A 17242-nucleotide genomic window follows, 5' to 3' on the forward strand; every position below is an offset into this window, starting at 1 on the left:
CATCCTTTGTAAGTTACTGAGCTACTGTGTGGAACGATTTCCCTTGTGGATCAATAAAGTTTGTCTAAGATTCACACTCCATTCAGAAGGTGGCGGTAGTGTACACCACAAGGTTGCTTGCCAACCGTCATTAAACAAACGAAGAAGAAAGTTTTTATTTAGAGGTGATGGAGGTGGCGACTTGTCCAGGGTGTACCCCACCTACCGCCCTTAATGCAGCTGAGATTGGCTCCAGCGACCCCGAAAGGGACAAGCGGTAGGAAATGGATGGAAGGGGATGGGTTGTAGTAAGTACAGTCAAACACCATTTATGTGTTTGAGATGCCAATACGCAAATAAGATTAGTTTTTTAAAAACGGCCCCGTTTGTGTGGATACATGTTGTCGTAGTTATCTGGCGTGAATCTTTGTGTGAGCAAACACCTTTACCCGCCCTGTAACACCAAATCCAATAAACCGTCGGTCTTGATTATGCCAGTGGGCGGGCAATGACGTTAGTTCTTGTTTATTTAAGTAGACCAAATACTTTCGTTTTAGTTCAACGCGCTAAACTAAGGCGAGCGGTCGTCAGAAACATGAAGGTTCCAGCATTTTTGCTTGTCCTGGCTGCTGTTTACTTGGAAGTGGACTCCAAGTTCAGTAAGTATTTGTATAACTTTAAGCGGTAGAAAAATGGATGGATGGATGATGTGCTTTTTAAGAAACAGCCGTAGTGTTAGTTAGGTTACGACTTCCTGGACTGTTGCGACCGCACCCAGCAGTACCTGGTTAAATACAAATATATTATGTGTTTTTCTTCTAATACGAAGCAATACCAGGTCTATTGTACATAACTACGGGTATCACGGAAGAATAATCTCATTATTGATCATGATGTGTCCTTTATTTTGAACCCATGTTACAATATGTTTTGTAACACAACTTCCTTCTTCGTGGCAGGTCCACCAAAAGTTCATGTCTACAGCTTCAAGCCAGCAAAGTTTGGAGATGAAAACATGGTGATTTGTCACGTGAGCGAATTCCACCCCCCTGACATCCACATCAAGTTGTTCAAGAATGGAGAGGAGATCGGCGAGGCGGTCCAGACAGATCTGAGCTTCAAGAAGAACTGGCACTTCCATCTGACCAAGCACATTGAGACTAAACTTGTGCAAGGAGACAAGTTCATGTGTGAAGTCATTCATGGAACGAGTGCCTCAAAATACTTCGACTGGGGTGAGTTATAATAATAAAGTCCTTCAAAATCTCTGGGGTTGATTCCTGGAATTTAAAAAAAAAATCATGTATTACCTGTAGACCTACTATACATTTAAAACACGGAATAAAACTAAACTATTTGAAGGACAAAGGGTATAGGGAATTTCCTGGTTTTTGGAATGCATAGCTGTCATAAGTGCATATATAACTAAATTCTGCACTCAAAGTAGAAGTGTGGAATTGTGCAATTTAAGGCACAGATAAAAGTGTCTGAACAAAGCCTTGTGTGTGTTGAGGTGCTCAAAATGCTCAGTATGAAAGTGTGTTTCAATTTGCGTACTTCGCTGTATCGCTCTCAGTTCAAGTACTTTAATACGTCACACTTAGCATTTTGATTGTGTAAGTGCGTTTTCTCATGCATTTTAGTGCAGAAATGTGGTCACTTATGCAGTCACTACCTCCCTTCCACATTTACACTTAGCATTTTTAGTGAATGCACTCAAAAGACTAAGGGCCTGATTTACTAAAGGTTTGCGTGTACTAAAACATGTGTGAGCTTGATAGCGCACGCAAAGCTGATCTACTAAACATGTGCGAAGTGAATTGCGTCTGTTAAGTGAGCAGAATAAGGCCTACAATCCATTTTGTGTCTGTCTTCATTAATATGCAATATATATGCTGATCATCAAAACGCCCACAATACTGGGAGGAGAAAACGCAAATGCAATTATTTAGCACACGCAATGTTTATCAACACTCATCACCGTTTTGCGAGCACTATTTTGCGTTTTATTTAGCACGTGTCACGGAGGACGGGCAAATTGACAGTTTCACAGCTGCAAGGTCAGTACTTGCGCTGCACAGACAGACGACGTACAAACGAGAAGCCTCCGTCCTACGTGTGCGTGTCAACATTTTGGACGGTCAGAAATAAAAAGATATTGGACATATCGTCTATTCAGCAATTTCCTTTTATAATTTAATTGCTGCTAGATGACTTAAAATAGAACCGCACTTTTTTGGGCATTGTTTATATCGTTCACAATTATTATGAGAGAAAAGAACACACATATCATTTTGGGGGTGGGGGGTTTAAAGATGATAAAAAACGCTTGGAAAATGTGGCGTATAGGAGTCACCGTTGTAGCCTTCAAAGCCCTCTAAAATAACTTCAAAACCCTCCATCAACATTTTGTATACATACTGCAAGTCTGTATATAATGTAGTAACAGACACGTGCATAATAGTATGTAATATGAACAATATTTACAGTATTTTTATCATTTTAATCAAGGTTTCCATAGCAGCGCACGTCCGATGATGTGTGTTTCTACTTCCGGATACAAAACGCTTGTGTGTGTTCTAATCATGGCAGACTTGGTAACAAACAACAAAGACGACTATTTTTGGACAAATGAGGATTCACAAGCTTATCTTTTTGAATCTGAATTTATGAAGAATGAACTACTGCTTCGAGAAGCGAGCACGAAGGAAGAGTGAGACGTTGGAGCAGACGTAAGCCGAGAGAGTGAGGTGAAAGTGAATCGAAGCTGCAAAATGTGGAATTTGAAGCCAAGCTATTTCGACATAAATGGCGTGCTTAGCCATAATTAACCATTAAAAATGTCCCTGGCCAGCTGAACCAACCAGACAACTGTCCATCGAGTGAGTCACTGTAATATCGATCACTAAACACGCAGCACGTCATGCCTGTTACTACAACAACAGTACATAACCTGTCTGGCTAGCTGTGTACAAACAAAACATGACATGTGGGCTAATACTTTACAAATACTGTAATATGATTGTTCATGTTTTTTAGTCAGTACAGATTGTTGTCTTATCGCATTGTGCTGTGCATTACAAACTCAAACACGTTTTGTGTTGACGTAGAAGCCAGCTTATCTCTTTCCGTAGTTAGCTTCTATGGCTAATACACGCGTAGCACGCCGATGTGTTACTACGCTAGAAAAAGAGTTCTTCAGGGTTCGTTCTTACAATAACAATGTCGCGACAGTTTGGTTTTTATACAGATCACGGAAAGTAAATGGAAGTATTGTTGACCGTTTTTGAATGCATTTTTAAAGTGATAAAAGCCCTATATCCTCATTTAAATAAGGCGGTCCACCATTTGTCAATTGCACACGCAGTGTAAGTAGATCACACGCAACACACCCACTGGTAGTACACGCAATTGTATTTTTTGGACACGCTGTCTAGCGTGTTGTTTTTAGATCTTGGCAAATCAGGCCCTATGGAAGTCTGTCTCAATGTTTACTTGGATACATATACTGAGCATTTTGTGTTTGTTTATGCACACAGATTGCTAAGTGAAAGTATGGAACTGCGAAAATTGAGACACACTTCCACGCTTACATATAATATTTTGACTGAGTGAAATTAACGCATTTAAAATGCTAAATTACTAAAAATCCTCATTGTATGGTTTTAAAAAAGTTTTTATAATAATGTTTTTTTTTTTCCAGAGGTCAACATGTAAGAAGAGGTCCAGTGATCTGTGAAACCTGAGAAATGCACTATACAGCAGAAATAACGCAGGAATTTTACCTTTCATTCCTTCACATCTTCCATTGATCTGTGACTGTAGAGGGACATTGGTGGTTCTTAATTTGCTGTCTTCAATCAATCATATCACACTTTCAATTATTTTAAGGTACCGTATTTTTCGGAGTATAAGTCGCTCTGGAGTATAAGTCGCACCGGCCGAAAATGCAAGGAAAAAAACATGTATAAGTCGCACTGGAGTATAAGTCGCATTTTTTGGGGAAATGTATTTGATAACACCCAACACCAAGAATAGACATTTGAAAGGCAATTTAAAATAAATAAAGAATAGTAAACAACAGGCTGAATAAGTGTACGTTATATGAGGCATAAATAACCAACTGAGAACGTGCCTGGAATAACCAACTGAGAACGTGCCTGGTATGTTAACGTAACATATTATGGTAAGAGTCATTCAAATAACTATAACATATAGAACATGCTATACGTTTACCAAACAATCTGTCACTCCTAATCGCTAAATCCCATGAAATCTTATACGTCTAGTCTCTTACGTGAATGAGCTAAATAATATTATTTGATATTTTACGGTAATGTGTTTAATAATTTCACACATAAGTCACTCCTGAGTATAAGTCTCACCCCCCGGCCAAACTATGAAAAAAACTGCGACTTATAGTCCGAAAAATACGGTACTATCAAGTTTTTGCACTTGGCAACTGCCACTTTTTTCCACATGAAATAGGGTCTAAGGAAATGGTTAATTAAATGTTAGCCAACATAATGAGTTTGGAAAACAAATATTGGTTTGTTTTTGTATTATTCTTAATATCTTGATTTATAAAATGGGACAAAATGTCATGAACTTTGCTAATAAAAAATGTTCATCTTTCAGCAGTGTCCAAACTTGTTCATATGTTCATCACATTTGTGTTCACAAAAAATGCTGAAACCAGCCCAATGTTGGTCAAGATATACAGTCCTAAGCAAGTATTGTTGACTATTTTCAGAGCGGAGTACATTTTTATTAATACGGTTCGTAATTACAAAAATATAATAGGTCATACTTTTTCCCCCTGCAACTGTTTTTTTGGCATAGTCAATTATAACACTGATGGATTACTTTTTTTTGTCATTACAATCTAATTATTTAATGTGATTGTTTTTAACATGCCACTAAGCAATAAAACAAGCTGGAAAAAAGCTACTAGACGCACTCTAAATATAATTATTAGAGATTTAGGCCTCATTATATAAGCAGTGATGAATAATCCATCCATCCATCCATTTTCTACCGCTTATTCCCTTTGGGGTCGCGGGGGGGCGCTGGAGCCTATCTCAGCTACAATCGGGCGGAAGGCGGGGTACACCCTGGACAAGTCGCCACCTCATCGCAGGGCCAACACAGATAGACAGACAACATTCACACTCACATCCACACACTATGGCCAATTTAGTGTTGCCAATCAACCTATCCCCACTAATGTGTAGTTCAAATATACTTAATAAAGTGCTGAGATAGGCTCCAGCACCCCCCGCGGCCCCAAAAGGGACAAGCGGTAAAAAATGGATGGATGGAAGTTTAATGTGTTGAAAGTGGGTCGGATAAAATCAGTCATAGTAGGTTAACCGTCTAGTGACATAACAAAACGGGTGAACATGATAGGCTCCAACACTCCCCGCGACCCCAAAAGGGACAAGCGGTAGAAAATGAATGGATGGATGATAATAAACAAGGCTTTGATTACATTGCATATCGTAAAATAGTGAAACAAAACGATAATTAAACTGCGCAATAGAAAATGGCGCCGTCGGTTTACTTCCGCGCAGGCCCAGTAGTATGCTCTGTCGTCATCACCCAGGCACGCCCAAATGGGCGGAGTCGTTGTCACGTGCCACGGACCATGCGTTTTACTTTCGTTTACCATAAGTTCTGTCTTACCTGTGTGTCGGTTGGTTCCAGTCCATTTAAAATCATGAATACACCTCTCTGCATTGTTGGCTTCGTCTTTTTAGGTCTCCTGAGCTCTTCAGCGACTAAAGAAAGTAAGTAAACATTCAGTAATTGTATTATGTTGTAGTAATATGTGAACATGCATATTGCCCTAAAACACGGAAGTATCAGACAAGTCCATTTGGTAAACAGAACTCGGTTGTTCAAACGCAAACGTGGTATATAAATGTTTAGGTTAAAATTATGCCGCTATATGGATTTAACGTGGCTGTAATTTCAACCACTCGTTTGTTGACTTTGGTATTTCGTGTGCGTGTCAAAATTAAGACGAAGTCGACTACCGGCAGTGTTATATATGCCATTTATTTAACTCCGTGTGCGAGTTATTTTGTTTGCCACACCACTGTTTTGGTTTTCAAAAATCAAGTGCATAAATGTGAATTATGTTGAAGTGTGTTTATTATCGTATCATTATATACATTTGTTATAATATATAATGTTTAGGGCATTCAAATTAATGTTTTGTACTCATGAATAATCACATTAATCGCTTGCATAAAGTTAATGTATCACTGATAGTCACACTCACACACTAGGTGTGGTGAAATTACCGTCTGCATTTGACCCATCCCCATGTTCACCCCCTGGGAGATGAGGGGAGCAGTGAGCAGCAGTGGGGGCCACGCCCGGGAATCATTCTGGTGATTTAACCCCCAATTCCAACCCTAGAATAGCACAGAATAGAAAGTACTTGAAAGTACTGGTGGAAATTCAGCACCACAGTTCGCTCACAATAGACAATAAACACTATTATACTGCATTATTCACATGTGAATAATATAAATACAGTCTATTATACAGCATTATTCACATGTGAATAACATAAATACAGTCTATTATACAGCATTATTCACATGTGAATAATATAAATACAGTCTATTATACTGCATTATTCACATGTGAATAATATAAATACAGTCTATTATACAGCATTATTCACATGTGAATAGCATAAATACAGTTTATTATTATACAGCATTATTCACATGTGAATAATATAAATACAGTCTATTATACAGCGTTATTCACATGTGAATAATATAAATACAGTCAATTATACAGCATTATTCATATTTGAATAACAAATACAGTCTATTATACAGCATTATTCACATGTGAATAATATAAATTCAGTCTATTATACAGCATTATTCACATGTGAATAACATAAATACAGTCTATTATACAGCATTATTCACATGTGAATAATATAAATACAGTCTATTATACAGCATTATTCACATGTGAATAATATAAATACAGTCTATTATACAGCATTATTCACATGTGAATAATATAAATACAGTATATTATACAGCATTATTCACATGTGAATAACATAAATACAGTCTATTATACAGCATTATTTACATGTGAATAATATAAATACAGTCTATTATACAGCATTATTCACATGTGAATAACAGAAATACAGTCTATTATACAGCATTATTCACATTTGAATCTATTATACATTTAAGTACAGTCAAAAGGAACATAAGCATTATACAGTCTGATGGCTGTCGGTATGAAGGACTTCCTGTGTCGTTCCGTGTTGCATTTTGGGAGTCTGAGCCTTGATGCTGAGTGCCAATCAGGGAGGTAATGGGTCCCATTTTTATAGTCTTTGGTATGACCCAGGGTTTGAACTCACGACCTACCGATCTCAGGGCGGACACTCTAACCGCAAGGCCACTGAGCAGGCTTATAATTCAAATTAATCACATTTTGGAACTTGGATTGATCAGGATTAATCACAGCTGATTACTGGCCTGTATAATGGAAATTATCTTAAGGAAATACCCCAACATTTGTACACTAATGCAATTTTATTGTCAGAATGTTATGTAGGAACGTTTTTTAAACATTTTACTTAAATGCATGTCATTTATTTGCACACAACATTCAGGGTGTATTTTGGTGTGAAATTTACCAGCATGCACACTAGTCAGGAGTCTACGTATACATTTTTGTACTGACATACAGTATGCATTGATCTGATTACAGACCATATAGCGGTTAAGGTAAAAGAGCTTGTATGGTCAAAATAAATTGCATGACTAATCTTAGGGGTGTAACGATTAATCGATTTATTGTCTAGATTCAACTACTTCAATCTGTGCTCGGCAAGCTGGCCTTCCGGAAGATATGTATCGATCCAACATCGATTTAAAGGCAATATATCGATACTAAAAAACAACTTTATGAAGTTTAACAGTTTTAATGATAAAGACGTTAAAGGCTACTCAAGTCTGAAGGAGATGGAATAGGGGCTTGCTCCGTCCACTCCACGCATCGACCTGGTATTGCAGTACCTCCAGGAACAAGTCATACCAAAGACTATAAAAATGGGACCCATTACCTCCCTGCTTGGCACTCAGCATCAAGGGTTGGAGTTGGGGGTTAAACCACCAAAATGATTCCAGAGTGCGGCCACCGCTGCTACTCACTGCCCCCCTCACCTCCCAGGCGCTGGAACAAGGGGATGGGTCAATTGCAGAGGTTAATTTCACCTCACCTAGTGTGTGTGTGTGACTGTCAGTGGTACTTTAACCTAACTGTCTGCCAGACCTTATCAGTCATCAAAACAAATGGCGGATACTTACGGTGGCCGAGAGACGTCACAACAAATGTAAATGCTACAAGACAGTCATAAAGCAACAACACAACAATTTCAGCTACAGCACAATTGCAACAGCCACAACAAATACGAATGCAACAAAACAATAATACAAAGCCGAAACACAACTTTAAAATACAAAGTACGCGACAGACACAACGGATGTGACAGCGGAGCAAGTTTAGCCAGTAAACCAAGCTGAGGTGGAAGGTTAAAACCAGTACAATGAACATAGTATATTAGTATTATTGAGAAAGTAAAAAAATTATTCATGATTGAAAAGGTGGTCACACTTTACTTACCGGTACTTTTCTGACTTTTTTTTCATTACACCCTTTTCAACTTTCCACCTCGGCCATTATGGTCTTTTGCCAAAACTTGTCCGCTGTTTATGTTGTCGTGTTTTGGCTTATCATTTTTGTGTTGCAGCGTTTGTATTTGTTGTGACTTTTGCAATCATGCTATAGCTGAAAGTTGTTGTGCTGTGGCTTCATGATGTTGCGACTTTTCTCTGCTTCAGCTGTTTATTAAAATGATAGTAGCAGGTTGAACCATTGCTCATTTAATCTAAAAAGATTTGCATGCACTTAATTTCTCAGGTAAACCTGGTGTTCATTCAACATGTAGAGATGTTGGTAGCATTTAATTTTTTATATTAATAATATTGCATTATTTTTATGCTGAAGAACAACAGCAAAAGTAGCAGGTAACTACTGTTAAAATGTTGGTTCCTGTAGTTTTATTAAAACGGTTTTGAATGTGAAAAATGAGAGGAGAAAAAGTTTCCTCTTAATTGAACCTAAAGTGTTCAAATATGATGTGAATGCATTGGCCATTAATTGTTGTTTACTTGCTTGTTTGTATTCATCATTCATTTACACATAATTCTCTTACAAGAAATAACAGGAATAGAGGAAACTTCAACTGCAGTGTGGAGTATCCACTATTTATTTCACAGCCGCTGATTTATTTTTGGGGGCTAAAAAGTTACTGAATCAATTTCAACTCACTGAATCATTTCAGGTCGTATCGTTCTAAATAAACAAGTATCGTCCCTGAATTGTATCGACAACATCAAATTATGATTTTATTCGAATCGTTGTTAAAACGAATCATTACACTCCTAATAATCCAAGTGTGTACATGATTAATGCAATCATTTCTTGACCTAATTATCTTACAATGTATTTATATTTGTACATTTTATTTTTATTATTTAGTGTACACATTTATTTCTATTATTATTAAGTATTACTCGGAAATCCACCTGCTTTAGATAAGTGGAAATAAAACAACCCACTATGATTTGACATGCAGTGTACTGCAATTACGTACATATCAGATGAACAACAGTGGTGTAACATGTTGCTAGATTTGAAATCCTATATTAAATAAATAAAAAACAACAACAAAAAAAGACACACACACAAAAATAAATATATATATATATACATATACAATCTTGTAATTCCACAAAAACTGAGCTTGCTCATGGAACTGTTGTTTTCTTTAAGCTACATGGATAAAGCTAATTTAATGTTCATTTATTGATATCAATATTCTATATCATCTTCAATGACTACATTAAACCTTTTATATGGCCGGTTCATTTATTTAAAAAGATTTATGTATCTATTTATTTAGTGATGTGATGCGTTTTATCTCATATTTGTTGCAGCACATTTAATTAGGCCAAAGTCCTTACTCAGTGTTTTCCAACATTTATTGAGTCAAGACATGTAATTTACATGAGAAAACATTCACAGTACAGGGCCTTACTGTTGTAAAAAGTAGTAACAGGTGGATACACAAGTTAATTATATTCCTCTTTCTGTAAATGTCGTTATCTGACGCTGGCACTGATTAATAATAATAATAATACATTTAATTTCATAGTTCCTTTCAGGAAACTCAAGGTCGCTTTACAACAATATAAACTACAATAAAACCAAGGCAAATAAATAAACAACACAATAGAATAAAAATAGGGCAAGAGTATTTGGTGATTTAGACATAGTAGGCAGACCAGAACAGGTGTGTTTTGAGTTTAGATTTGAAGGTGGGCAGAGAGTCGCAGTTACGGAGGTCAAGTGGTAGATTGTTCCAGAGCTGGGGAGCAGAGCGAATGAAGGCTCTGCCCCCCATAGTGATGAGGTGGGCAGGGGGCACAGAGAGGTGGATGAAGGAGGAGGATCTGATGGAACTAGTGGGGATGGTGACGTGCAGGAGATCAGACAGGTATGGAGGGGCGAGGTTGTGGAAGGCCATGAAGGTGTACAGAAGGAGTTTGTAATGAACCAAGCCAAATTAATAATAATTACCAGACCAATTAAATGAAATTGGAACATTTTCCACAGCACACCTGATGATCTTGTTCGCCAGTTGAGTTGTGTGTAAAATATTTCTGTTTTCAGCCCCACCACTAGTTCAGGTGTATAGTCGGACACAAGGAGACTTGGGAAAACCAAACATCCTCCTCTGCCATGCGAGCAACTTCTACCCACCGGTGATCAAACTCGACCTGCTGAAGGATACCGAGGTGATGCTGGAGGCTAATCAGACGGAGATGGCCTTTGAGGACAACTGGGACTACTACATGACCAAACATGCTCTCTTCACTCCGCAAAAAGGAGAGGAGTACGCCTGCCTTGTGACTCACATGGGAATGTCCAGAGTGTTTGTTTGGGGTACATTTACTTTTGAAGTTATTTGAAAATCATATCATACAAGGCCGAGCTATAGAGAAATAAATGCTAGACATCATATACATGAATAATAATATATGAATATAACATAATAGCATAATTAACCACACTTTGCAATGATATACAATAGAATCTGCTTTATTTGGTCCCGTTTATGTTCACAACTAGTCTACGTCGAGCCACTTATGAAGTCTTGGTCCACTATGTTCCTTTTACTAAAAAATGCATTACTTCAAATTATACATACATTGTCGACCGCTTTTGTTGACATAAAATTTGAAATCCAAAGGGATAATTTCGATTAAAACTGGATCCGTTTATGTCAACATGCTTTGTAGTATCGTTAACTTCATCATGATTGCTAAGCAGTGACGTCTAGTTATTTTAAATGTTTTATTATAATAACACTAGCTTAATAATGGATGATGTGATGGTGGCAGTGCAGTACTACATCACAATAACAAACATAATAAATTAATCCCTGATAGTGTAATTAAAAAATGTGTATTTTTGTAAAGGCAAAACTAACTATATGTTATTGTAGTTCTCTGGACTGTGGTTGGTCAAATGAAGCCACAAAAAATATCCAAGAAAATGTTGACTTTGTTTTTAATAATTTAATTAAAACATTTTTTTAAACTATTGTTTTGCAATATTTGCCACAGCGAGTCAATTGCATAAATGGTTTTGGTTCAGTTTTTATTCTGGATGCAAATTGTGTTTAGATATTATTACCTTATATTGTATACCAGTTTGTGTGACTGTTATGTAGATATAATGCATTGACTTAAGTAAAACAGGCAATCAATGTTAATGAAATACTAATGTACAAATCAAGTGAAATATTTCACTTTTTGTTTTTGTCTCTGTCTGCAGAAGCTGATACCTAATTTATTTGCACTCCCTTGTTTCGGGTATGTACTGGTTTCATTATCCCTGCTTATGTAACTAAGTAAATATACGTTTGTGCTATATCATTATTAGTTATCGTTATACTTTCCTTGATAACCTTAGGTCTGCTTTGTCTCAAGAAGATTAAGGCTGAAGTCCAAATCTGCCCCTTACCCCTAGTCTTAGTCTTTGGCCCCTCGGTTGTGGATGTTCATGTCAAACAAGTGGTGTCCCTATTATCCAGAAGAGCGAAAACCATGAACACGTCGGATACTTTAAAAAAAAACGCCTTTTCAGTGTTAAAACGATATCCATCCACAAAAGTGGAGTTTCAAAACAGTCTTTTGTCTACACGATAATGCATTCACCCGCTGTCGCGCGCAGTGTTATGGGAAGAACGCTGAAAAGAAAAGAACATAAGTCAGTGTAAGTAACTATAAAGATTATTGGTTTTCATAGTAATGACATTCGTGTTTTATCAGGTGTTGTAGCTAGTGAACTACGATGTCCGCCTAGCAGCTAACAGACTTCACCACAATTTATTACATTTCACAAGTGATTAGACTGCTAATCTACCTCTAAAATGTATATTAGATATGTTTATAATGTTGTTTTTTTAATTAAAAAATCGCTTGACATGATGACCAACTAACACAACAAATTTACATATTGTAACTTCTGAATACTGTGACAATCCGTTTTTTACAGCTTATTATCGGTCTCCTAATTGAATTGTAATGTAGTACATAGTAGTGTAGAATGTTTACTAACTACGTCACAGCCATCAAGCAGCTTGAGGTGAGGATGTAACGGGAAACTAAAAAAAACGAATCAAAGTAAAGTATAGCAATGATAAACCAATAATACAAAAGTGGTCTTTGGATTCATGGTCACATGACCAAAAAGCTATTGAAAGGAAAAACCAAACATTAGCCGAGAATATTAAGAATAAACAAACAATATTAAAGTTGTTTTGACGTTACAAGTAGAATGACAAAACACCTGTTGAAGATTAAAATTGTCAAAAATGTAAAAAAATAAAATCCATCCATTTTCTACCGTTTGTGCCGTTCGGGGTTGCGAGGGGTGCCGCAGCCTATCACAGCTGCATTCAAGCAGAAGGCGAGGTACACCCTGGACAAGTCGCCACCTCATCGCAGGGCCAACACAGATAGACAACATTCACACTCACATTCACACACTAGGGCCAATTTAGTGCCGTAATGATGAACAAACAATATGAAAGTGGTTGGGGATTATAAGTAGAATGACTAAAAAACTGTTGATGTTGAAAATGAATTAAAAAAAGTTCAATGAAAGATAAAAACGGTAAAAAACAACTTGTGATAATATATAATAATAATAATAATATAATAATGAATTAGATTTATATGCATTTCTTTCTAGTGACTGAAAGTGTGTGACACTGAGAACCCATCATTTATTCAAGCCACATCCACACACTGATGGTGGTAGGCTACATTTGTAGCCACGGCTTGTTAGGGGGAGACTGACGGAAAAGTAACTGCCAATTGGCGCCAAGGGCCTCTCTAACCACCATCAAACATTCATTCACATTCATCAGTGTGGTCTGCACTGGAGGCAAGTGTCCTGTCCAAGGTGATGGTAGCAGGATTTGTACTGAGCTGAGTTACAACTGTTAAAAGTTTTGTAGCAAACCATCAGATTAAAGTTTGGCGCCATGCCAGGCCCATATCTTACGTTGTAGGCAAAATTCCTTTGCAATATATAATCGCTCATCTGTCTAGTATCTGTCATTTTAATCGCGACTCATTTGGTCAAAGTCCCTAGGAAGAGTTTGTTCAAGAATGACCCCTGTTTTTGGCCTAAAAATGGCTGACAAAAACCAAGATTGCTGACTTCCTGTTTATTTTTCACAATACGTGAATCTGGTGGCAGGGGCGCTAGAGTCTCAATATTGACATTTTGGGTTTGGGACCCCAAACACATCAAATTTTTCACTGGACCTTACGCGCCTGCAAAATTAGTTACGTTTTCATGCATCTTTTTTTTTTGTCTCAAGTCCCTCAAAAATGCGGTTGAATTGGGCGAATAATAACAAATGAAGAAATTTCAATTGGGCCTTCGCAGCTTTTTGCTGCTCGGGCCCTGATGATTGTGTTGGCATTAGTGAGAAAAAAACACTTCCTTCTAACAGGAGACATAAACCGGTGGAGTAGCATTATGTCCCAACCGGTTGGTTTGAGGAGCCAAAACAAAACACAGTGGAATGTGGCGACAAAGTGACGCAGCTGACAAATGCCAATTGTTGCGTTTGGACCAGTTGTTCCTCCCAGGGAATTCAAGTTTCTTGTCGTCGCTCCCAAGCTCTTTACGACACTTAAAGCTGAGTAAAAGAACCACCAGAGACAGAATAGGTATTTTGTAATATATTTGCAAAGCTTTGTAAATATCATGAGACCAGTCCAGCATAGAACATTCAATCGCGCAGCTAAGATGGTCTGCTCTAAAAAATGGAAACCTTCTCTTCTATAAAGTCTCTCTCCCTCCCAGCGTCGTTGTCTTGTCTTTCCAGCCTAAACACATGCCCATTGTCCTCCGCATCTGGACAGAAGAATAGATAAGAAGAAGGAGTATCTCTCTTTCTTACATTCCATACCCAAGGTTAGCACACAGTATTTGCAGACAACCAAAAGACCACAATTGGAAGAATAACACTAGCTGTTTTGTACTATGATTATGAAATTAAAGAAGTAACACTTAAATACGGGTATATGTAAATATCTGCCTCCGACACTACCTGAACACACCAGATTACTAGAGCTGTGAATCTTTGGGCACCACACGATTCAATTCCATTTTTGGGGGTTACGATTCAATTCAGACTTGATTCTCGATTCAAAACGATTTTTGACTCAAAATCATCCATTCATACATCAATACTTTTTAATGACATTGGGTGCCAGTTCTATGATTGACTACATTCCTCCATAAAAAAAAAAATCCTATATTACTTAAAAGAAAACTGGTTTCGTTTAATAAAATTCTGCCCAAACATTTAATCAAGTCAAATACAAATAAGGCAACAAGAGAAGTACCTCAGTCACACTTGTCTTTTCTTCAGTAAATCTTTACAGCAGAAATGGGCATCTACATCAACAATATGATTTGCCTGAATAGCTGGACAGGACAGATTCCAACAGCACTACTTTTTTTTTTTTTTTTTTAATCGATTTTTTTAATCGATTAATAATAGTTACAAATAAGAATCGCGATTAATTCTAAAATCAATTTTTTCCGACACCCCTAGATATTACATTCTGACAGGGTGTTAGCACAAACAGGGTGTAGGGCCCGTGCGCACAACTCAAGTGCTAACCATGACACCTATACATTTACCAAAAGTACACTGTTCAGTTGTGATCTAGTCAGGAAATGGAGGTAAATAATTGCATCTTTTGTCTTGCAGTTGAAGGCACGTCATCGTTGGCAGAGTTGTGTGGCATCCACTCGCTGTGGTGGTTTTCATCATCGCCAGGAAAAGGTTGTCAACGTGCCTGTACCTCAGGCTTGGGCGTTGCCAGACCAACAGACTCCATTTATGAATTTAAATGAACACAAAACAAAAACCAGTGGGTTATGTTCACAAAATCCACTGCCAAAACTATAAAACACTTCGTTTTCACTCCCTGACCATCTTTACAATCAGAAATAATATAAAATGCGTTAATTTGTAGCTCAGACTGTCATACAAGTTTAATATACTGTACAGTAGTGATGCCGGTAACTCGTTACTTTAGTCTAATATGACCAGGTTTTGCTGTAACAAGTAATCTGTTTACATCTGTTTACAAACCAGTAATCAGATTAAAGTCACTGTGCATTATTATTTTTGTCATTTTCCTTCTCAAAAAGATATATTTACCTTCTTCTTGCATTTTGGGAGTGACAGCATACATGCGACAAGTCACGTTTTTAGCACGAGGACAACTCACGTGTAAAGCGCTGATCAGACCCAGGGACCAATTTACCTTAAGGCAAACAGGAAGTTGCGATTCTAAGGGACCCTAATTGTCTCATGAAAACGACAATTACAGTTTTTTTCTATTTGAAACAATTATTTTTGGGTTGTGCCGTTTAGGCGATTTTTGTGAATAAGTACATGATCGGCCATTGCAGATTAACGTCTTTTTATGCGGATCACAAACGCTGATTCTCTCCGGTTGACAAGCTAGCAGCTCATTGTATATCTCCATACACAGTGTGGAGCTGCTGACCTATAAAAATCACCTCCATTACGGCACTTAAACTTCATTTTTTTGTATCTTAAGTATCATTATCAAATATTATCACTGGAGGACGAGCCTCAACATGTTACACGTTGAGAGAAGCTATCTCGAAACAACACCAATAAAGAAGTGCTTAGTAAAGTTTAAGAAGTGTTGATGGAACTGCGTTACAGCAGAAAGTAAACAGTTGTTAACTGGAAACTAATAAGTATATTAATAAGAGTCTAGGTAGATTATCATTTTACAACAACTGCAGGTGTGTCAGCATTGTCTCAGTCAGATCACTACACTGTAAACTGGTGGCGTCCACACCCAAGCTAATATCACTATATGATCGCTAGTGATCCGATCAGTCTTTTTTTCATCTTTTCTCATAATTTTTTTGTTGCTTTTGTTAAGGTTAATAAACGGAGGGAATAATTCCCTGGACACAGAAGTACTTTGAGGTTAATACCTAATGGTTGAATGAGTAGCAGATGGTAGTTTTTGCTTTTCTTTAGTTATTGTGTACTATTGACTTTATTTTGCTTGAACAGTTTTGTGTAGTAGAAGAGAATAGGGAACTATTTTAAATATTGTGTTGATATTATTAAACTGTCAATAGAAGTTACCATAAATAAATGGAAAAATGTACAGTTAATACATGTGATCGGCATTGGTATCGGCTGATCTCACTCTCATGGATGATTGGAATCGGCAGTATAAAACCTTGAAGATCCTTAAATTATTTATATATTTTGTCATAATTTGTACAGTTAAAATACACCAACAATAATTAACCAGTCATGATTGTTTTGAAATATCCCCCTCCCTGCTCACACAGTGGACCATTTCACACAACTGGCATGTTTAGTGGGACCAAAACAGAATTTGTTGGTGCAGTTTTGGGATTTTTTTAAAAATTGTATTATTGAAAATGAAACGGATTTACTTAAGCAGAGTGAAGAATATGGGAAGGCGAAAAGAAAACCATCAGTTTTCATTTAAACTACTGAAGGTATCAACCTTTTCCTCAGTGA

General features: G+C 37.2%; 2 protein-coding genes across 4 annotated transcripts; both read left to right on the forward strand.

Moving 5' to 3' along the window:
• Positions 1-118: 118 nt before the first annotated feature.
• Positions 119-4616, forward strand: LOC133606581 (beta-2-microglobulin-like). Of its 2 annotated transcripts, none has more exons than XM_061960670.2 (3): positions 119-256; positions 939-1214; positions 3683-4616. In XM_061960670.2, exons 1-3 carry the CDS (start codon positions 214-216, stop codon positions 3694-3696), a joined length of 333 nt encoding a protein of 110 aa, XP_061816654.1. In that variant the 5' UTR covers positions 119-213; the 3' UTR covers positions 3697-4616. The 2 variants fall into 2 exon arrangements, with proteins under 2 accessions (XP_061816654.1, XP_061816653.1); XM_061960669.2 differs by lacking the exon at positions 119-256 and adding an exon at positions 473-638.
• A 985-nt stretch (positions 4617-5601) lies between these two features.
• LOC140678814 (beta-2-microglobulin-like) lies at positions 5602-17116 on the forward strand. Of its 2 annotated transcripts, none has more exons than XM_072913188.1 (4): positions 5602-5768; positions 10771-11043; positions 11938-11975; positions 15404-17116. In XM_072913188.1, the coding sequence occupies exons 1-3, from the start codon at positions 5627-5629 to the stop codon at positions 11949-11951; spliced, it is 429 nt and encodes a 142-aa protein (XP_072769289.1). In that variant the 5' UTR covers positions 5602-5626; the 3' UTR covers positions 11952-11975; positions 15404-17116. The 2 variants fall into 2 exon arrangements, with proteins under 2 accessions (XP_072769289.1, XP_072769290.1); XM_072913189.1 differs by having other exon boundaries at positions 10771-10993.
• The last annotated feature ends 126 nt before the right edge of the window (positions 17117-17242 follow it).

This window comes from Nerophis lumbriciformis, linkage group LG05 (assembly GCF_033978685.3).
Source record: "Nerophis lumbriciformis linkage group LG05, RoL_Nlum_v2.1, whole genome shotgun sequence".
NCBI lineage: Eukaryota > Metazoa > Chordata > Actinopteri > Syngnathiformes > Syngnathidae > Nerophis > Nerophis lumbriciformis.

Excerpts from the sequence above, each read along its gene's own strand:
- LOC133606581 (XM_061960669.2), top strand. The coding sequence starts at position 488 with ATGACGTTAGTTCTTGTTTATTTAAGTAGACCAAATACTTTCGTTTTA. Across the intron at positions 639-938 it reads GGAAGTGGACTCCAAGTTCA|GTCCACCAAAAGTTCATGTC; the intron begins GTAAGTATTTGT and ends TCTTCGTGGCAG.
- LOC140678814 (XM_072913188.1), top strand. The coding sequence starts at position 5,627 with ATGCGTTTTACTTTCGTTTACCATAAGTTCTGTCTTACCTGTGTGTCG. Across the intron at positions 5,769-10,770 it reads CTCTTCAGCGACTAAAGAAA|CCCCACCACTAGTTCAGGTG; the intron begins GTAAGTAAACAT and ends TTCTGTTTTCAG.